This window comes from Eptesicus fuscus, chromosome 10, assembly GCF_027574615.1.
Source record: "Eptesicus fuscus isolate TK198812 chromosome 10, DD_ASM_mEF_20220401, whole genome shotgun sequence".
Taxonomy (NCBI): domain Eukaryota; kingdom Metazoa; phylum Chordata; class Mammalia; order Chiroptera; family Vespertilionidae; genus Eptesicus; species Eptesicus fuscus.
The window spans coordinates 94,895,032-94,913,631 of NC_072482.1; the positions used below are offsets into that span (position 1 = coordinate 94,895,032).

The window sequence follows — 18,600 nt, forward strand, 5'->3', positions numbered from 1 at the left end:
CTGGTCTTGCCAGAGCGATGGAATATGTAACTGTGTGTATCGTGAGCAAGGGTCCCGCTATCGAGTGGGCATCTTTTCCTTCCACAATAAACCTGCAAAGATCACCTGTGTTTTTGAGAATCTTCTAAACTCGAAGATTCTCCTACATTTGCATCGAATGGAAAGACCCATCTTGATAGAGAAACTCGAGTCATAAAAGTCCAGGTTTTGACATTCCGACTCGTAACTCAGAAATGCTTTCTCCTTCCAGGGCGGTTCCCGAGTCTCCCCGCTGGCTGGTGACTCGGAAGAAAGGAGACGAGGCCTTAAAGATCCTGCGGAGCATTGCCAAGTGCAACGGGAAGTTCCTCTCGCCCAGCTACTCGGAGGTACTGATACCTGTCCCTAACACGGCCGTGGCTAAAGTGGGTGAATTCGTCGCTGATGCACATGTTACCAAACCGCTAAGTCATGTTAGTTTGGCTAAAAAAAAAAGAAAACCGTGGCGAGGATCAGAAGGTGCGTTAAAGCAGAAGCGTTGGTGAAGTGTAGTAGCGTTGTGTTGAGGTTCACTGGCCATTTAGTCCACACTTCATAGACGCACCAGGCTACCTGAATCACTGTACTCGGCCTGCTGTACGGCCCCATTGTATCGACTCCTTCATTCATCGTCATTGAACAAACTAGAAATCTCTTCTGGACGTTCAGTTGAGTCTCAAGATTTGTCTTTGCCTTTAGTCTCAGAAGCACTGTGTATGTGAACCAGAGCTTGAACCAGAACGTAATACTTCAGCCTTTAGAAGTGCATATGCTGGCTGCCCTGCCTTATCCCCCTCCTCTTTCCTCTCTCCCTCCATCTCTCTCTTCCTTCCTTCTTTCTTCTTTGCTTCCTCCAGCTAAGGCTTTTGGGTACCCCTGTATTGCTGCTCTAAGAGAAATTGGGGGGATTAAAAAAGCTCATCACTTGTCTTCAGGAAGGTCTGATGTGCAGTTGAAGACACACACATGTTTGGAGCACCCCCAGAATAACTAGGGGACAGCATTAAAACAATGTGTTTGGAGCACCCCCAGAATAACTAGGAGACAGCATATAAAATAATGTGTTTGGAGCACCCCCAGAATAACTAGGGGACAGCATTAAAACAGGTGGCCGTGCTGAGCTGCAGAGACGTAAGTGAATGTGGAATAACAGAAGGTTATTATGAAAGGAGTCAGTGAAGAATTCGGGGAGGATATGAAGCTTGGACACAACCCTTTAAGAACGTGAGGTTGCGAACATTGCTTTCTTCGTAGCATCCAGTTTGTTTTGATAGAAGCCTTCTGGTGAAACGCGAGGTTTTGTTGGTTTTAGCGCCGCCTCTCCGGCCCCGGAGCTGCTCAGATATGTCTGGGTTTCTGCCGTCTCCTCTCGCCCTCACGTTAGGCTGTAAGCAGTGGGCTGTGTTTACGAGGGTTCCAGTGACCAGGTGCCCCTGTTGGGAGCAGATTAGTGATGGGCCTGAGGCTCACAGATCATAAGTACACGGTGGAGCTACGACATCGTCTGGTTAGCCACTAAGACCAGTGGATCCCTGCTGCTCTCGGAGCACAGTCAGCTGGGTATTCCTGCTCAGCTTCTCTCAACACACTAGCTAGCGGTCTTCACAGCTGGCTCCGATGTGTGGTCATTTGTACTCAATCTTATGAGTCAGATGAATATTTGTGCTCTCCATTCAGCAGTACCCTGAAGACATGGCACGTGTCGCCCCAAAGCTAAGCCTAGGTAAGCGCTAAATCAAGGTTTTGAAAACACACATTACCCGGGCATGTCCCGTGTTATCATGAGAATTACGAAGAGGCCAGAGGGTGGTTCCCCGGGCAGTGGCTGTATCAATCCTGTGAGTGTCCAGTTCAGGCCACTCCCGTGGACCCACTGGCCGCTTCGAATCCATGCGCACCACAGAGGTCACTGCGGCTTGAGGCAGAGCTGGCCTAGAGGGTGCAGCTCCGTGTTCCCCTCGTCACAGAGCCTTGCCGACCTCCCAACCCCAGCCTGTTCCGTCGCTGGCACCAGGGGTCCCAGTTTGTTTTAGGGGTACCGGAAGACTAGCTAAAGTGACCCCAGGATTCTCCATACTACAGAAGACACCCTAAATTCACTACACACTGGGACTACTGACCCACTGGGCTTTAGTGAAGGGAATGGGAAATGTGGAAAGTTCAGAAGTAACCAAAGAAAAGTTGATGCCTCACTTTAGTAATTAGTAATGACTAACTAATCACAGGCAGTAATTAGCAAAAGGTTATTGTGAAACACCAGAGAGGAAGCTGAAACAGGGAGCCTTCAAGTCAACATGAAATGAGGCTCGGATACATTGTCGTAAAGCAGCTCAGATAGTGAGAAGGCCACTCCATTCAGTGACTCAAGTAACTGCGGCCCATGTCCCTGACTGTGCTTCGCAGTGATGGGTTAGAATATTACGTTTTCTAAAATGATAGGCCACCGGTCGGTAGTTATGGCGGATCAACCTCAGGAAACAGTTCACGTTTTGCTTATAATTTCCAGAGGGATAAGCAAGAAATGACTCAGGTCAAGTTAGCCTTGCAGGATAATCTAAGTAAAGCCTTGTTTGTATGATAAAACTTTTTTTTTTTTTCCTGCTCAGGGGATTTTTAAGGCTGATCTTTTGTCTTTTATTTTAGCAGAAGAAATTGGGGCAATGTTGGATTCGATCTAACATTCAGCCAGGTAGATTATTCTGAGAGTTGGCTGTCCTATAAATCATGCCGGTTGTATTTCACATGGACGTCACTCCTTTCTTGGGGGAATCACCTCTGGCTCTGGCTCACTGACCCCTCGGCTTTCATTTGCCAAAGTTCCTGGCTGGCCGCTGACTGGTGAAGAGACAGCAGCAGGTAGACATGCAGGCGATCCGAATGTCAGGCTCTCTGGATATACCAATACTGCAACTATGGTTCACAGCAAAGAAAGCCTCAAATCGAAAACCAGGGCAGCACAGCTGGCGTGGCTCAGTGGTTGAGTATTGATCCATGAACCAAGAGGTCACCAGTTCGATTCCCGGTCGGGGCACATGCCTGGGTTGCGGGCTTGATCCCCAGTAAGGGGTGAGCCGGAGGCAGCCGATCAATGTTTCTCTCTCACATTGATGTTTCTCTCTCCCCTCTCCCTTCCTCTTTCTAAAAAAGCAATGCAAACAAGGCAAGTGGGTTGAGCTCATAGGAAGCTCTATAGAAAAACGGGAAGGAATCAAAGGAGGGGCGGACTGTGAAACTCTAGGTCAGTGATGGGCAACCTTTTGAGCTGGGTGTGTCAAACTTCGCCAAAAAACTGAGCATAACTCGGGTAGTGTGTCACTTTGAGGAAAAAACTAACTCCAAGACTCTAGTCGCAAATGTTTCATCCTCAGGAGCAGCAAATGTTTCATCCTCGGTATGCGGCCGCGTGTCATCAGAAATGGCTACGCGTGTCAGTGCTGACACACGTGTCATAGGTTCACCATCACTGCTCTAGGTAGTTACCCAACGTGGGAGGAGGATTCGCTTACACACCTGGTTCAATTGCCAGAGGAGGGTTTAGTGATTCAACACGTTTTCAGTTATCTGGATGACCTCGGATTGTGGTCGATTACATTATTGTTTGAAATATTCACACCCCCCTCCTTTCCATTGGGTGGAAATATTCCCTGGCTCCTTTGATGTTGGGCATGGCAATGGAATTTGCTTAGCTCCCACGGTGGATGGAGTGAATGCCCTGCCCGTTGACCTTGAGCTTGGTCATGTGGTTGCTTTGGCCAATGGTAGGTCATCAGCTGTGACGCAGGAGTCTTGAAATGGGCTTGTGTGTTTGGGTTTGACCTCTGCACTTCAGCCGTCGCAGTGAGAAGAATATTCCCAGATCTCTCACTGGCCCCAGAGGAGACCGAGCTGCTCCGGCAAAGCTCCCCCAAACCTAGATCAGCGGTCTCCCAGCCAACCCACAGACGTGCGGGCTAAGGGAATGCTCGTTACTTTATGCCACTAAGGTTGTTGTTTGTTATGCAGCATTATTTATCAATAGCCAACCAGTGCATTGACCAAACAGCCATTGACCTGGATTACACAACTAGAGTACTAGCTGTGGGAGTAACTTAGCGGCAGTTTTGTTTTCATTTTTTTAAAGGATTTTAAAGGCTCTTATTTTAAAGATCCCCGCCTCTCCCCTACATTCCTCCGCCTCTTGTCTTTGTATGGAATGTGCTGGTGGAAAATTGTATATTACACCTCCAGCTAACAAAGAGCCTCTAATACTACAGACCTGAATATGTCCGTATTTATTAGTGATATTGTTGTGCTCTGTTGACCCAAAAAAATAATAAAGCATGATTGTGATTTCCTTATTTTTACGATAGTCCAATACAGTTCATTGTTCATAGCTAATTTACAGATTCTTAAAACGTACGTACAGATGCTGCTCAACTTACAACAGGGTCATGTCTTGGTACACCCATCATAGGTTGAAAATATCATTAGTCAGAAATGCATTTAAAACACCCAACCTCCTGGACATTACCGCTTAGCCTGGCCTACCTGAAAGGTGCTCAGAACACTCACATTGCCCTCCAGTTGGGCAAAGTCATGTGACACAAAACCTGTTTTATAATCAAGGGTTGACTATGTCATAACTTATTGTGTGTATCACTTTCGCATCCTCATAAAGTCGAAAAATCTTAAATCAGTCGTAAGTAGAGGAACGTTTGTACCAGATGGTACATTGGTACTCATTCGTACATAAACATGCTCATAGGCAGTTCCCATGGCGACATGGTTAGGTGACATCATGAACTGACGTTTGAGCCCTGTCTGGGTGGCCCAGTTGGTTGGAGCATTGTCCCTTACATGAAAATGTTAGGGTTCCATTCCCGGTCAGGACACATACCTAGGTTGCGGGTTCAATCCCTGGTCAGGGCAGGTAAGGGAGGCAACCGATCCATGTTTCTCTCTCGCATCGATATTTCTGTCTCTCTCTCTCCCTTCCTCTCTAAAAAATTCAGTACCCTCAGGTAAAGATTAAAAAATAAGAACTGACATCTGAGCTTTCTGATCCTGAAGGGATCATCATCAATGTACATGATCCCACTCTTTGATATTGTTCCAAAATGGAGAAGATTCAAACCTCATTAGAAAATGCCAGGCGAAGTTTTAGAGTTCCTGTTCCCAGGGAGACCTCCAACCATGTCTTCTGTAGTTAATGAATTGTCACACAAACAACATGGACACAGAGGGACTTTCCAGCGTGGAATGTCTGTCTCTGACAAAGGGGGGTTTTGATAAACGTAGTTTCTGTTCTTCCGAAAGAGGAACCGCGCCAGGATCCCGGCTCTCAGAAGGTCGGGAAGGCTGTGTGGTATTTTGGTCCCACAATACACTGTGCTGGCTCTGTCGATGTGGTGTGCAGTTATCATCTCAGTCTTGGGACTTGAAAACTGTCTGCATGGAATTTATTTCAAAAGGTCCAAGAGAGCCCGGCCGGTGTGGCTCAGTGGTTGAGCGTCGACCTATGAACTAGGCGGTCATGGTTCGATTCCCAGCCAGGGCACAGGCCCGGGTTGCGGGCTCGATCCCCAGTGTAGGGCGTGCAGGAGGCAGCCGCTCCATGATTCTCTTTCATCATTGATGTTTCTATCGCTCCCACTTTCTTCCTCTCTGAAAACAATAAGAATATACACGTTTTTTAAAAGGTCCAGAGAAAGGAAGTTAGGCCCCGGGAGTCCCAGGCGGGCTCCAGTGCCGTGCCCGTGTCGAGAGGGGAACGGAGTCGTCCAGAAAATGCTCGGAGACGTGGGACAGGAGGTCCCTGGGAACTCACGCAGTGCGCTCCCCTAACAGAGGGCATGCCTTGTCCTGGACGCCACGCAGCGGCTGTCGATTCTGCCAGCGAAGCCTTAAAGTGACACACGAAAGTGACCGCTGTAATGCACGTGCCACTGCCCTTTAGACTGTCAGGAAGAGGGGGACTTCTGATGCTGCATTGAGGAAGGCCATGAGAGCCGGCCGGCGGGCTGGGAGTCCGAGGGCCTGTCCTTCCCCAGCGGGCGTTAGAGGTTCTTTCCTCGGAAGGACATTCAGGCCAACACCTCCAGGTCCGCGGACTCTCACGTGGCCCGAAAGGTAGTGAGGGGGGTTCCAGAGCATCAGGTGCCATCCCAGGGGCGTGTCCCCGAAAGAGTGAGCTTGCAGCCTGGAGGGGCCAAGCTGCCTCGCCCGAGGGGAGCGCTTTGAGGGAGGACAGGAGGGACAGGCCTCCCCGCCTCAGCCTCACCTTCCAAAACCCTTGAAATCCCTGGGCCAGCCCTTCGTCCGAAGCTGAACTCTTTCAGGAAAGCGCCCCGGGAGCTGAGGGCGGAGCGCGAGCGGCTGTGAGCTCCGTGTGCGGCCGCCGGTCGGTCCCGGTGTGCGTGGCGGTCACTATGAGGAGCCGGAGCGCAGCACCCAGGGCCACTGAAGGGCTCAGGTGCTGGCGAGCAGGGCGGCCACGGCCCGTTACCCAGGACGGGGTGGGGGGGGGGTCCTGGCATGTGGGAGTTTCGGCGCTCGCCCGAGAGTCGCAGGCGAACTGAGACGAGGGGTGGCCCTGTGACCAGGTCAGGCCTCACCTTCCTGGCTGTGCTCGGGGGAAGGTGCCAAGGTCAGCTCTTGCCGGCTTCCCCCTTCACCAGCCCCGCCCGGAAGGTGCCTGGCTGCCCCCCGGCGGGATCCAGCATCGTCCAGGGTGGGTGCAGGCTGGAGCCCAGGGCCTGCCAGGCTGCCTCTTTCTCCCCCAACCCCTCCTTTTCTTCCTTCCTCCCTAACTTCCTCCTTTCCTTCCTTCCTTCCTCCCTCCCTTCCTTCCTTCCTTCCTTCCTCCCTTCCTCCCTAACTTCCTCCTTTTCTTTCTCCCTTCCTTCCTTCCTTCCTTCCTCCCTTTCTTCCTTCCTTCCTTCCTTTCTTCCTTCCTCCCTAACTTCCTCCTTTTCTTTCTCCCTCCCTCCCTTCCCCTTCCTTCCTTCCTTCCTTCCTTCCTTCCTTCCTTCCCCCTCCCTCCTTCCCTCCCTTCCTTCCTTCCTTTCTTCCTTCCTTCCTCCCTTCCTTCCTTCCTTCCTCCCTAACTTCCTCCTTTCCTTCCTTCCTTCCTTCCTTCCTTCCTTCCTTCCTTCCTCCCTCCCTCCCTCCCTTCCTTCCTTCCACACTTTTACAGCCTTTATTTAAAGTGATATTTCACTTCTTAAACCACTTTATTGCTGTGTTTGGCCTATGACAGTGGTCGGCAAACTGCGGCTCGCGAGCCACATGAGGCTCTTTGGCCCCTTGAGTGTGGCTCTTCCATAAAATACCACGTGCGGGCACGCACATACGGTGTGATTGAAACTTCGTGGCCCATGCGCAGAAGTCGGTTTTCGGCTCTCAAAAGAAATTTCATCGTTGTACTGTTGATATTTGGCTCTGCTGACTGATGAGTTTGCCGACCACTGGCCTGTGAGAACGTGTGTATTTAACGTACTCAGCTCGCTCAGACCCCCTTCCCACGTAGTCCTCACTCTGGCTCTCGACCTCGGCCTGCTTGACTGGGGCCTGGCCCGCCCGTCTTCTGCCTGTTCTTTCTCCCCAGAGTCGGACCCCGCAGCTTGCGTCTTCTCTCATCCCTTGCCCCAAAGCTCAGTGCTGCGCCCTCTTTCTTGATGATGGTGCCATTCTCCAGGGGGTCCCAGGCCATAGAGGGCAGGGCCAGCCCAGAGAAGACGGGAGGGTGTCCCCTCCCCGCACCGGCCTCCCTGCTGGGGGAACAGGTCAGTCCCCCCCTCATCTTCCCTCCCCGCTGCCTCCTCTGCCCCCTCCACACTCCCTGCTCTGAGACCTGAGGCGCCACCACCCCCACAGGCAAGGCCAACGGCTTTGACACAGGGCCGAGCTCCAAGCCCTGCCCAGTGACCTTCAGGGCCACTTCGTTCTTCTTTAATTAGTTACATAACCGGGGTCACGGGCTCCCCCTCTTTCCTTCCTAAAGGCTGACCCTTGCCCTGCAGGGCCAGGGCCTCCCTGCCTCCTGTCCGGGCCCGAGTCCCGGTGAAAACCGGGAACCAAAGGAACGAGCCTGCGGACGGCCCGCGCTTCTGCTCCGGGCTCTGACCTGGGGGATGGCGCGCGTGCCGCTCCGGCTGGCCTCCCCTGCCCGCGCTGTAACGGAAGTTTTCTGCTTCCTTGGCCTTTGCCGGGAGCGGCCCCCTGCTCTGTGTGAGCGAGAAAGGAAGCCGGGCGGCTTTCTCCGTGTTTTGTTCTGTGCCTCCCGCCCCTCCTGTGCTTTTGGCCACACCGGCTGGTGCGATCCAAATTACTGCGCTTCCCTGCGGTGCGTGAATGAGGGAGCACCAGCTCTTTTGAATGAATGAGAACATACTGGCTCTTTGTGGGAGCCGTCCCCGCTCCGGAGGCGACGGGGGTCCGGCTTCCAGAGCCGTGTGTCCAGCTCGCGGGCGTTACTCCTGGTCCAGGGCGGCTGTTACCATGACAGCACTGCCGCCTGGGTCCCCCACCCGCCAGGAAATGGCCTTTCTTCATGAGGTCATGTCACCAGGGGACGTGGGCTGGGAGCGGGGGAAAGCGTGTGCGTTCCCCAGGTGGACACAGATGCGCTCCTGTCCATGGAACAGGAGGAAATGCTGAATGGTAAGAGAGGAAACGCGCCGAGAGCCGCCTGTCTCAGCTCGAGGTCCCCCCCAGGAAGACGGTGTGAAAGGCACCAGGGCTAGATGTGCATGGGCTAGATCCTCCTTCCCTGGAAAAGATAAAATGAAGCCCGGCCGGCTGGCTCAGGAGTTGAGCATCGACCTATGAACCAGGAGGTCAGGGTTCGATTCCCAGGCAGGGCACAGGCCCGGGTTGCGGGCTCCATCCCTAGTAGGGGGCGTGCAGGAGGCAGGCGATCCATGATTCTCTCTCATCATGGATGTTTCTGCCTCTCTCCCTCTCCCCTTCTCCTGAAATCAATAAAAACGTATTTAAAAAATGGAAGTGCAGCGACGTCTGGCAGCGGCTGGGGAAGAGCGTCGGGTGGTGTGTCCATAGCAACGCTGCTCCGCGTGGACCGGCACGAGCGGAGCAGGCCCGGGACCCACCCCGCCATGGCTGGATGGGCAGGTTTGGGGCCTGCCCTGTTTTCTCTCCTCTGAATCCGGCGCTGTGGGAGGAAGGCAGTGGAGCTGAATGCACAGCAAAGGGCCCGGACGGACGGGGCGCCTTTTTCCTCCCAATGGTGATGCGCCTTCGCTACGGCGGCGGAGGGAAGCCGGCCTTCAGGCCGGAGAGGTCTCACCACCGTCAGGAGGAGTCGGGGAGCTGGGGAACCTCCGCTGGCCTGCTCCGCGGACACTTCTTCTGCTGGAGGAAGCGTTAGCGTAAAAGCACGTTAGTCATCGTCCCTAGCACTGGGCATGGAGGGGGCCAGGGGGGGGGAACCCTGCTGAGCAGATGGTAACGTTGTCGCTGACACACTGCTGTCACCGCAGCGGTCACCTCGGCCCCGGAGTTGAAGGAGGAATCACGTGGCAGTCTGTCCCCATGATCCCTGGGGACCAGGGCGTCATTGCAGAAGTGCACAAGCCATTTGCATCCCAGGCTTACGTCTTGGATAAACACCTGCTGGTTTTTTCTTTAATCTTCACCCAGGGACATGTTCATTGATTTTTATAGAGAGGGTGAGGGAGAAAGAGAGAGAGAGAAACATTGACGTGGGAGAGATACATCAATCAGTCGCCTCCAGTACGCACCCTGACGGGGGGATCAAACCCGCAAACCCAGGTATGTGCCCTCACCGGGAATCGAACCCGCGACCTTTCGGTGCATGGGGTGATACTCTAGCCAACTGAGCCACATCAGCCACGGCAAAGTATGGACTATGTTTTTCAGATGGAGGTAGATGCAGTTGTGATTAGTGATGACTAATGAGTTGAAAGGTGCTAAGTTCATAGTAAACGTGTGTCGTCGCGTGGCCTCCCGTGAACAGAAGCTGAAAGCGCAGTTCCTGTCACGTGGCAACCATTAAACTCTTTGACATCAACCAGAAGTCCTTGGACTCCAAGAGGAGGAGTCCCGGGTTTATACGCACCAGTAAGCGTAGACGCGGCCATCTGCTGGACAGCTGTTGCCTGAGCTCGGAGTTAGGGTCATGTGATGGTCTCAGGGAAAGCCGAGGGCCCCAGAGAGTCTTGACACACACAGGATTCTTGACAACAACTTCCAAGATGCTTTCATTCTGTTGGATTCAATAATATGCACGCACGTCCATGACATTCTGCCCTCTCACCGACCTTCAGGACAAGTTCTACGCGTCAGGCAGGAGGAGTTGAGCAACGTGATGTACACTCGCCTCACCGTCTCTCAAAGGCGAACCCTGGTTTCTTTCCTGCTTACGTTTCAGAGCCAACCGCCCCCCCCCCCCCCCCCCCCCCCATAGCTGAGGTCTAGAGGAAGGCGGGGGTGGGGGCGTGTTGAACAAGCACTCAGCTCGGTCATTTTTATGGCAGCGTGCGATGAGTTCAAGCACTTGCCCTCGCGTGCTGATGGCGCGGAGTCATCCAGCGGCCGCACTTCCCTTTCGACCTCACTCAGGCTCACCTCGCTAAAGACAGTTCCAGATCCAGTCTGCAGGCTGGAACACTACGTGCTGTACGTACACGCTTCTCTAGCTTCAGCCGGGGACAGACTATTCGGGGGCAATGGGGTGACATGATGGTAAGGTGTCTCTTACCGTCGCCTTTCTCGCCACAGTTCTGAGGTCGGCACGCTTTGTTTTTGAAAACTAACCAGCCAGCTCCTCGGCTCCGCAAGCCGGTCAGCCCTCACGGCAGTGAGCCTGCTTCCCACACTGCACGCCGAATTGCCGAACGTTTCCTTTGGTCGCCGCGTGTCTGGAAAAACCATTTACGTGTAACCGAGGGGAGGCTGTCCCAGAGGCAGAGCTGGGTTGATCCACACGACGCAGCAGGAATGTATCGTCCTTGGTTCATGTTTTTATTCAGCAAATAGTTACTGAGCACTGTGTTCAAAATGCCTACTTTTTAACAACTTCTGCATAATAGTCCCCTTCTCAGATGTCTCCCCACACGCAGTCCACATGCCGTGATTCCCCCGTCTCTCCAGACAGCTTTCTCCTCTTCTCTGAGCTGTGTTCCGTCTCCGCAGTTACCAACAGTGCCTTCCCTATTCGACTAGACTCACTTTCACCAGGTAGATACGCTTCATGGAAGTAAATATAAATTTCCCTCGCATTTGAAGTTGAAGAACAGCTTCAATCTTATGTGTCGTGCTTGGAAATCATTTCGGTGTTTTCATTTTGATTGTGTTTGATTATAAATAGAAAGATATTCTAACTGGATATCGGTCAGTCCGCCTGTTAGTCATGGGCACGAATCTGTGTGTGATTTCACCCACGTCCCCTCGGAACCGCTCTGAGGTCCCCTGGAGGGCGATGCCCACGAGTGGGACTGCTGGGCCCGGGATACCCGCCAGCTCAGAGCCCTAGCAAGGCCACATGGCTTTCTGTGTGCGTCCCTGCGTGTCCCTTTGCCCACATCCACCTGGGTCCTCGGCGGCTTCTGACTTTGCGCAGCCTCCCACATGTTTCCGGTTGCACATCTGTGGTTCCTAGGGCGAGTCAGCATGTCTTCGCGCCTGTGACCTTGTTATTTGGGTTCTTCCTCGTGGGTGGCCACCCGTGCCTTCGCCCGTGTGTATTGGATTTCCTGGACTTGGGTTTATTGAATTAGCTTTGTCCTCTCCCAGGTGTAGGATCTCCCCTGATATTGCACACATCCCCTTGCTGGTTTCAGCTGTGGCAAGCATCTTCCCTCCAATGTGAACTACCCGGTAACGTTGCCTATTTTCTTTAATTGGCCCCAAATCCTTAAACTGACCTGAGAACGTCAAATCAGTGTGTACTGTCGCCTGTTGACTGTTTTGTGGGTTTTGTGTAAGTGACCTCCGGCGCCCAAGATCACAGCGATTCTGCTATGAGCTCCGGGCTCTGTCACGCCCAGGACTCGTTTAGGTCCCCGTCACCTTTAGTCCCTCTGGAGTGCACCCCGTTCTGAGCGTGAGGGAGGGACCCACTTTATTCGTCTCGCTCCTGAGTCAGTTTCTGAGCACCATCCAATAAGCAGATTCATCACGTATCAAGGTCCCATTTCTGAGTCTAAATTAGCTCACCACCTAGCACCTGTGGGCTGTGTGTAAGGAACCTCACCATCAGCAGCTGAAACACAGACTCCGGGCTGTGGTGAGGGACAGGTGGCCCGTGGTAGACATATATGGTAGAATATATATATATATATATATATATATATATATATATGGCCTGAATGTTCCCCTAAGATAATCAAATGTTTCTTTTTAAAACATGAGAACTCGTCTCTGAGACAAAGCCTGCCCTCCATACCTCTCTAATGGAGGTGATGTGTTTGAGGACACATCATAAATGTGAAAAGAGACCATGATTTTCAGACCCTCCCATACCTTCACTAGATCCGACTTGGGGGCTGAAATTTGCTTTGTTAACCTTTTCATCCCGTGGGCCCGGCATACGCTCCTCGCTCCGAGCTCCGGCCGGCCTCCGGTGTTCCTATTTCTGGCTCAGGTCTGTGGTGAAGTGTTAGTGCCTGTTCGCTTTAAATGCAGGAGACCTCGCCCTCACTTTCTCGGAGGAGTTTCACTGGTGTGATCTCACCCAAAGGACTGACTAATTCTAAGAAGCAGACAAAATCACAAAAATTGCAATTTTCCCAAATTTAAATCAAGTAGTCTTAGTTCAATTACTTCAAAAGAGAGCCTTCATACTCAGCATAAAGCATTCCTACCAAGAAACAGGTGTGGGCCAGAGGGTTTTAAAATAAACCTGAGAAATCCAGTTTTTCTCACTCGGGATAAGCTGGGCGTATGTGTAACAGCAGAGGACTGACTCCTGTCAGTGCCACACGGCTGGGGGGCTCCTCCTGTCTGCACCCCACTGCCCGGACCCCGCCCAACAGGCAGAGCCCCAGCGTCTTGCTGCAGCAACTAAATGCTCACAACCTCTTGGCGGATTCGGGGAGGTGGCCCCGCCCCGTCACAGGGGACCAGAAGTGCAATCCTGTCACACCCGGGAATGGGTGGGAACCAGAACTATCTGGTAAACAGTGCTCATGAGCCCCATCCCAGATCTCTTTTAAAGGGAACAAATGATTAAGAATACAGGTTTCCGTTTTCAAGACACTGACTTGGGAAGATAAATGCTTTTCAGTTCAAGTGATGATTGCAAAAGAGAAGTTTCGCCTTTACACCTGGTTTTAAAAAAAGCTAGAAGCCCGCTGCATGAAGATTCGTGCAATAGACCTTCCTTCACCTGGCTGCCGGCACCAGTTTTCCTCCGGCACCTGGGACCCAGGCCTTGGCTCTGGCCACCCGCCGATTGGAGCGCCTCCCGCTGGCCTCATCGGCCACCCTGAGTCCCCGCCCCCCGCGCCTCCCGCCGGCCCAGTCGTGGGTGTAGCGGAGTGATGGTTAATTTGCATATTACCCTTTTATTATGTAGGATAATGCTTTGGTCAAAGCGTAAATAAATTAAAGTTTGTATGGAAAAATAAATGAAGACCCGTTTCCCAGTCAGAGGTCACACCTCGGGTGCTGGGAGCAGAAGGAAGACGGTGCCCGGGGACAGAAATGGCAGGGCCCGTGGACATGAGCCCCCTCAAGGCAGCCCGGACGCTCCATGGCCCGGCCAGCATCGGGGGCCAGCTCAGAGCAGGGTTTAGACAGACACCCCGGGAAGCTAGATGCCCCAGAGCCCAGCCAATGAGGAGGCCGGGCTGTGCAGGGACCACGGCCATTTGCTGATGGGAAAGAGAAGAGGGGCAGGAACGCAGGAGGCAGCGGCCCCAGCCTGCCTGCTCTAGGAGATGCTGCCCAGGACTCGCCCTCGCGTGGCCCTGGCACCGGTGTGAGAGGCCTGGGGTGCCCCTGGCTGACCTTGGCCTGCCCAGAAAGGGCTGCCAACGCTGCCGGGCCAGGCGGAAAGACACTGTGGGCGTCCCTGGGGAAGTTAGGTGCCTGTTACTGGAATCCTGCGGGCACCTGGCTGCCTGGAAGAGGCGGAGCTGGCCGACCTGGAGGCAAACATTCCCGCCCCGAGGAGAAGGCCGGCTGGGGGGGGGGGTGACACCTCCGGGAGACTGCAGCGACTGGTGCTAAGGGTTTGATGGGTGGAGGGCAGGTTCCCACGATCTGAACACTCGCCAAAGCCGTGAGACCTTTCTTAAGCCGGAAGGGTGTCAGGAAGAAGCAATTACCTTGGGACCCATCTTGCTGACGGTGCACAGAGTGAAGGAGACACAGCGCAGATGCTCACACAGCCAAGCTCCGGAGGCCGAGGCCGAGGTGCTGAGTGAGGTCCCGGGAAGGAGCGTGGGGGCCCCCCTCCCTCACTGCGGGTGCTGCTGCCTCTGCAATGACTCGTGCAAAACACACCGATCGCTGTTTTCACCTTTTCTCATAAAAGTGAAAATCCTCTTCGGATTGCCGTAGGTTCACGAAACAGGCCCTGATGGGGGTCTTAGAAGCGCAGTGGCGCGCGGCGGCTTCCAAAAGCGGGGCCTATCTGTAGGCAGTTTTGGTGTTTACACTGAGTGGCCAGATTATGATGATCTCTGAACACTTAATAATAATCTGGCCACTCAGTGTGTGTGTGTGTGTGTGTGTGTGTATATATATATATATATATATATATATATAGAGGCCCGGTGCATGAACTCGTGCATGGGTGGGGTCCAGCCAGCCTTGCCAGTGGGAGGGGACATGGGCGGTTGGCCAGCCTGCCTGCTGGTTGAACTCCTGGTCGAGGGGACAATTTGCATATTAGCCTTTTATTATATAGGATATACACGGAGTGGCCAGATTATTATGCGTTCAGAGATCATAATAATCTGGCCACTCAGTGTATGTGTGGGGGGACAGACTACTGGCTGTCACTCACTTGCTCTCGCTTTTGCTCCCTCGTCAAAAAGCCCCGTCTCACTGGTGAGGTCTGCGCGCTGCCCACAGACCCGCAGGCTGTGGGTTGACCATGGCTCTGTGTGTGAGGCCTGGGCGCCCCTCAGATTGGATGGCCAGAGCTTCTCTGTGTCGCCAATGAGCACTGGCACCGCTCAGCGCTCTCGGGAGTTCGGGATGCGTCGACTCCAATCCATTCGCAGCAAATTTTCATGTTTCCCCCAAGTTCCGAGTCTGTGGGCTGAGAGTTTTATTTTATTTTGTTTGTTTTTTTAAAAATACATTTTTATTGATTTCAGAGAGGAAGGGAGAGGGAGAGAAAGAGATAGAAACAACAAAGAGAGAATCATTGATCGGCTGCCTCCTGCACGCCCCCTACTCCAGATTGAGCCTGCAACCCGGGCCTGTGCCCTTGACCTCCTGGTTCATAGGTTGATGCTCAACCACTGAGCCATGCCAGGAGGGCTAGGCTGAGAGTTTTAGAACTCAGAGCTCGTGTTCCTTTTTCTTCTATGTTAACCTCTCCCCAAACCCTTTCAGGTTTGTTTTTAAGAAATAAATGTTCCAACACGTGACCCCCAGCTGCCACCGCTGACCTTTGCTAGTATTGAGGCTTCCCTCCTGGGACCCCCGATGGAGGCCTTGTGCTGCCCTGGGCAGCGTGCCTGGTGGGGAGGGGGCGGGGCAGGGTGCCCGCAGGCCGGCGCCCAGGGATGGAGTAAAAGTCCTCTCTGCAGAGATCTCTCCTAACGAAGGAGCTGGCTGGGCCCGAGGTCATGCCACCCGCTCTGACAATGCAGCAGCCGCGTGCCACCCCGCAGCCCTGAGCTGTGGCTCCTGGGAGCTGAGCTGTGCCAACCACATAGGAGTTTTCAAAGGCTCCGTGTGACGTAAGCATGGAACCCATCGTAGCAATAATGCCATGTGGATCACATGTTGACATGATAATATTTTGGATAGATTGGATTAAATGGAACATATTAAAATTAATTTAGCACACCTTTTAACCTATTTTTTAAATTCTGGAAAATTTAACATGTGAGTGGCTCACGTTATATTTTGCTTGGACAACACTAACCTGGGTGCCAGGGTTTACTTTTAACCACTTACTAAGCATCAGACACTCATGATCATTTTGATATGGCTGCTTCTCTTTTTTAAATATATTTTTATTTATTTCAGAGAGGAAGGGAGAGGGAGAGAGAGAGAGAGATAGAAACATAAATGATGAGAGAGAATCATTGATCGGCTGCCTCTTGCACGCCCTCTACTGGGGATGTGCCTGCAACCCAGCCATATGCCCTTGACCGAAATCGAACCTGTGATCCTTCAGTCCACAGGCCGACGCTCTATCCACGGAGCCACGCTGGCTAGGGCTGGCTACTTCTTTATCATCTGAGCTCTTACATGACAAACATTATGTCTATTCTGGTGTTAAAGTATAAAGAGGTTTGTAAAAGTTCCCAAGGCACCATGGGTAATTTGGCGAGTTCTCTTTTATGGGTGACAGGCGGCACTATTGCCACCCAGAAGCTGGCCAGAGCGCGGCGGTGCCCAGTGCCCGCTGCTGGGCCTGTGGGTGCGGGCTCCTGCCTGACTGAGGGGCCGACCAGGAGGAGGAGGTGGGGACACGGTGCACCCCAGTCCCGTGCGCTCCTGGCCCGGCCCCGTCTCCACCCCCCACGCTTGTATGGAAGTCCCTGGTAGTCTAACCCCAGGGAGCCCCTGCTCCTCCAAGCCAGTGGGCCCCAAATCCCACGTGACATGTCATTGCCACACAATTCTCAGAGATTCGAAACTTCTAGGGAGCAGAGGCTGGGGGGGGGAGTGGGGAAGGAACTGAACTACCGGTGAGACCGGGAACGGACACGTCCCCCGCAGCAGCCTTCACCTTTCCCTGTGGAACGTGGAACGGGTGGAAAACCCGCGGGGTGAGAACAGCCCCGGGAAACGGCGGGCCGGCCATGCAGCCCCTGCCCTGTCCTCTCCCTGCCCGGGCAGGCCCCCGGATTCTTCCCTCTTAGCCGCTGGTGATCGCCGAAATTCTACTGCAGGGAGCGAACGGAGGCTCATAGAGTTAAGAAACAGACTCATAGATACAGAGAACAGACTGACAGCTGTGGGGGGGGGGGGGAGGCTGGGTGAAAAAGGTGAAGGGATTAACCAAAAGAACCCCCAAACTCAAAGACACAGACAGCAAGGTGGCGGTTACCAGAGGAAGGGGGTGGGGCAGGTAGGAGAGCATGCAGAGAGGGTCAACGGTGACGGAGGGGACTCGACTTGGGGCTCAGGGAGTGAACACACAGTCCAATATGCAGACGATGTGTGATAGAATTGTGTACTGAACCTGCATAACCCTATTCACCAGTGCCACCCCAATAAATTCAATAGAATATTTTTTAAGTAAAAAAGAGGAAATGTTCTGAGGGGAACAGCATGTCTCTGGCCTGACCTCAGTGGGTTGTCCTTTGTCACCAGAACCCTGCCCCCTCAGGAGCACCCCGCTGTGACAGATCGCCGTTTGCAGCGTCTTTCTCTTCCTTGGCGATTTTAATTAAAATGTCAACTTGGAGCAATGATTCAGAAAGGCGCTGGGAGGACGCGTAAACAGCGGCATGGGTCGAGGGGAGAGGAGTGAAGCGCTCGGTTAGCACGGGGACATCACTGCTGACATCAGACAAAGTCCTGGCAGAATGAAGGCTGTTCGGACACCGGCCGAGCAAGCAGGAGTCAGCTCAGTGAATCAGGAAGGGGAGCCAGCGTGTGCCTGGAGCCCGGAGCAAGGCCGTGTTGGACAGGGGCGTTACTAGGCAACCAGCCTCCAAACACACAAATACTACCCAGAGCATCCCCCATCTTCCTTTGCTCCAATTTGAAGTGGGCACGCACCACTCCGGTGGCGTAAATGTGTGACACGATGCACTGCCGTGCTCGGGCCCAAGGACAGCTTGCCGTACGGGTGCCTTTGTGTGGCATTCTAGAAAAGCCACGCTGTGATGGTAGAGAGCAGAGGAGGGGTCGCCGGGGCTGGGGGTGCGGGGAGAGGGTCGCCCGCCAAGAGCCAGGAGGAGACTCTTTGGGGTTCTGGAAATGGTCCATGTCACGAGGCTGGCGGGGGTTACACAACTCTACACGTTTGCCAAGCTCCTTCAAGTGAACACTTAAAACTGCTGAATTCTATTGCGTGTAAATTGCGTCTCGGTAAAGTGAATTTAAAAAGGATTCTTAATAACTCGATGTAGCATTTCTACTTTCTGTGTGTCTGACGTAGACGAGGTGAAATTTGGCGACCCTTTGGCGACAGAAAGGAAGCGCGGTCCCTCTCAGAATATCGAGCTGCGGTGGCGAGGGGTTACCACTGCGGCCGCCGGCACTGGAGCTGCCAAGTGGTTCCTGGCCGGATGCCAGGCTTCTGGCTTCCAAGGTCTTGGGACACCCAGAAAGTGGGTTGTGTTTCAGGGTGTGTGCGTCACTGCTGGGGAACCGAAGACCAGCTGGATGTGTTCCTCAACTGGCCGGATTCTCGACTGCTCGGCAGGACTGTTAATCCTCGCGCTCACCGGCAGGCGAGCCTGGTTTTACCGTCTCGAT

The 18,600-nt window shown here is 53.4% G+C and overlaps 1 protein-coding gene across 1 annotated transcript in view; it reads left to right on the forward strand.

Annotated features, from left to right (window-relative positions):
* SLC22A3 (solute carrier family 22 member 3) overlaps nucleotides 1–18,600 on the forward strand; it is a 57,902-nt gene that overhangs the window by 26,891 nt on the left and 12,411 nt on the right. Inside the window, exon 5 of the mRNA XM_028129849.2 lies at nucleotides 251–368. Coding sequence (XP_027985650.2) covers nucleotides 251–368 — 118 coding nt within the window. The remainder of the gene's footprint in view (nucleotides 1–250; nucleotides 369–18,600) is intronic.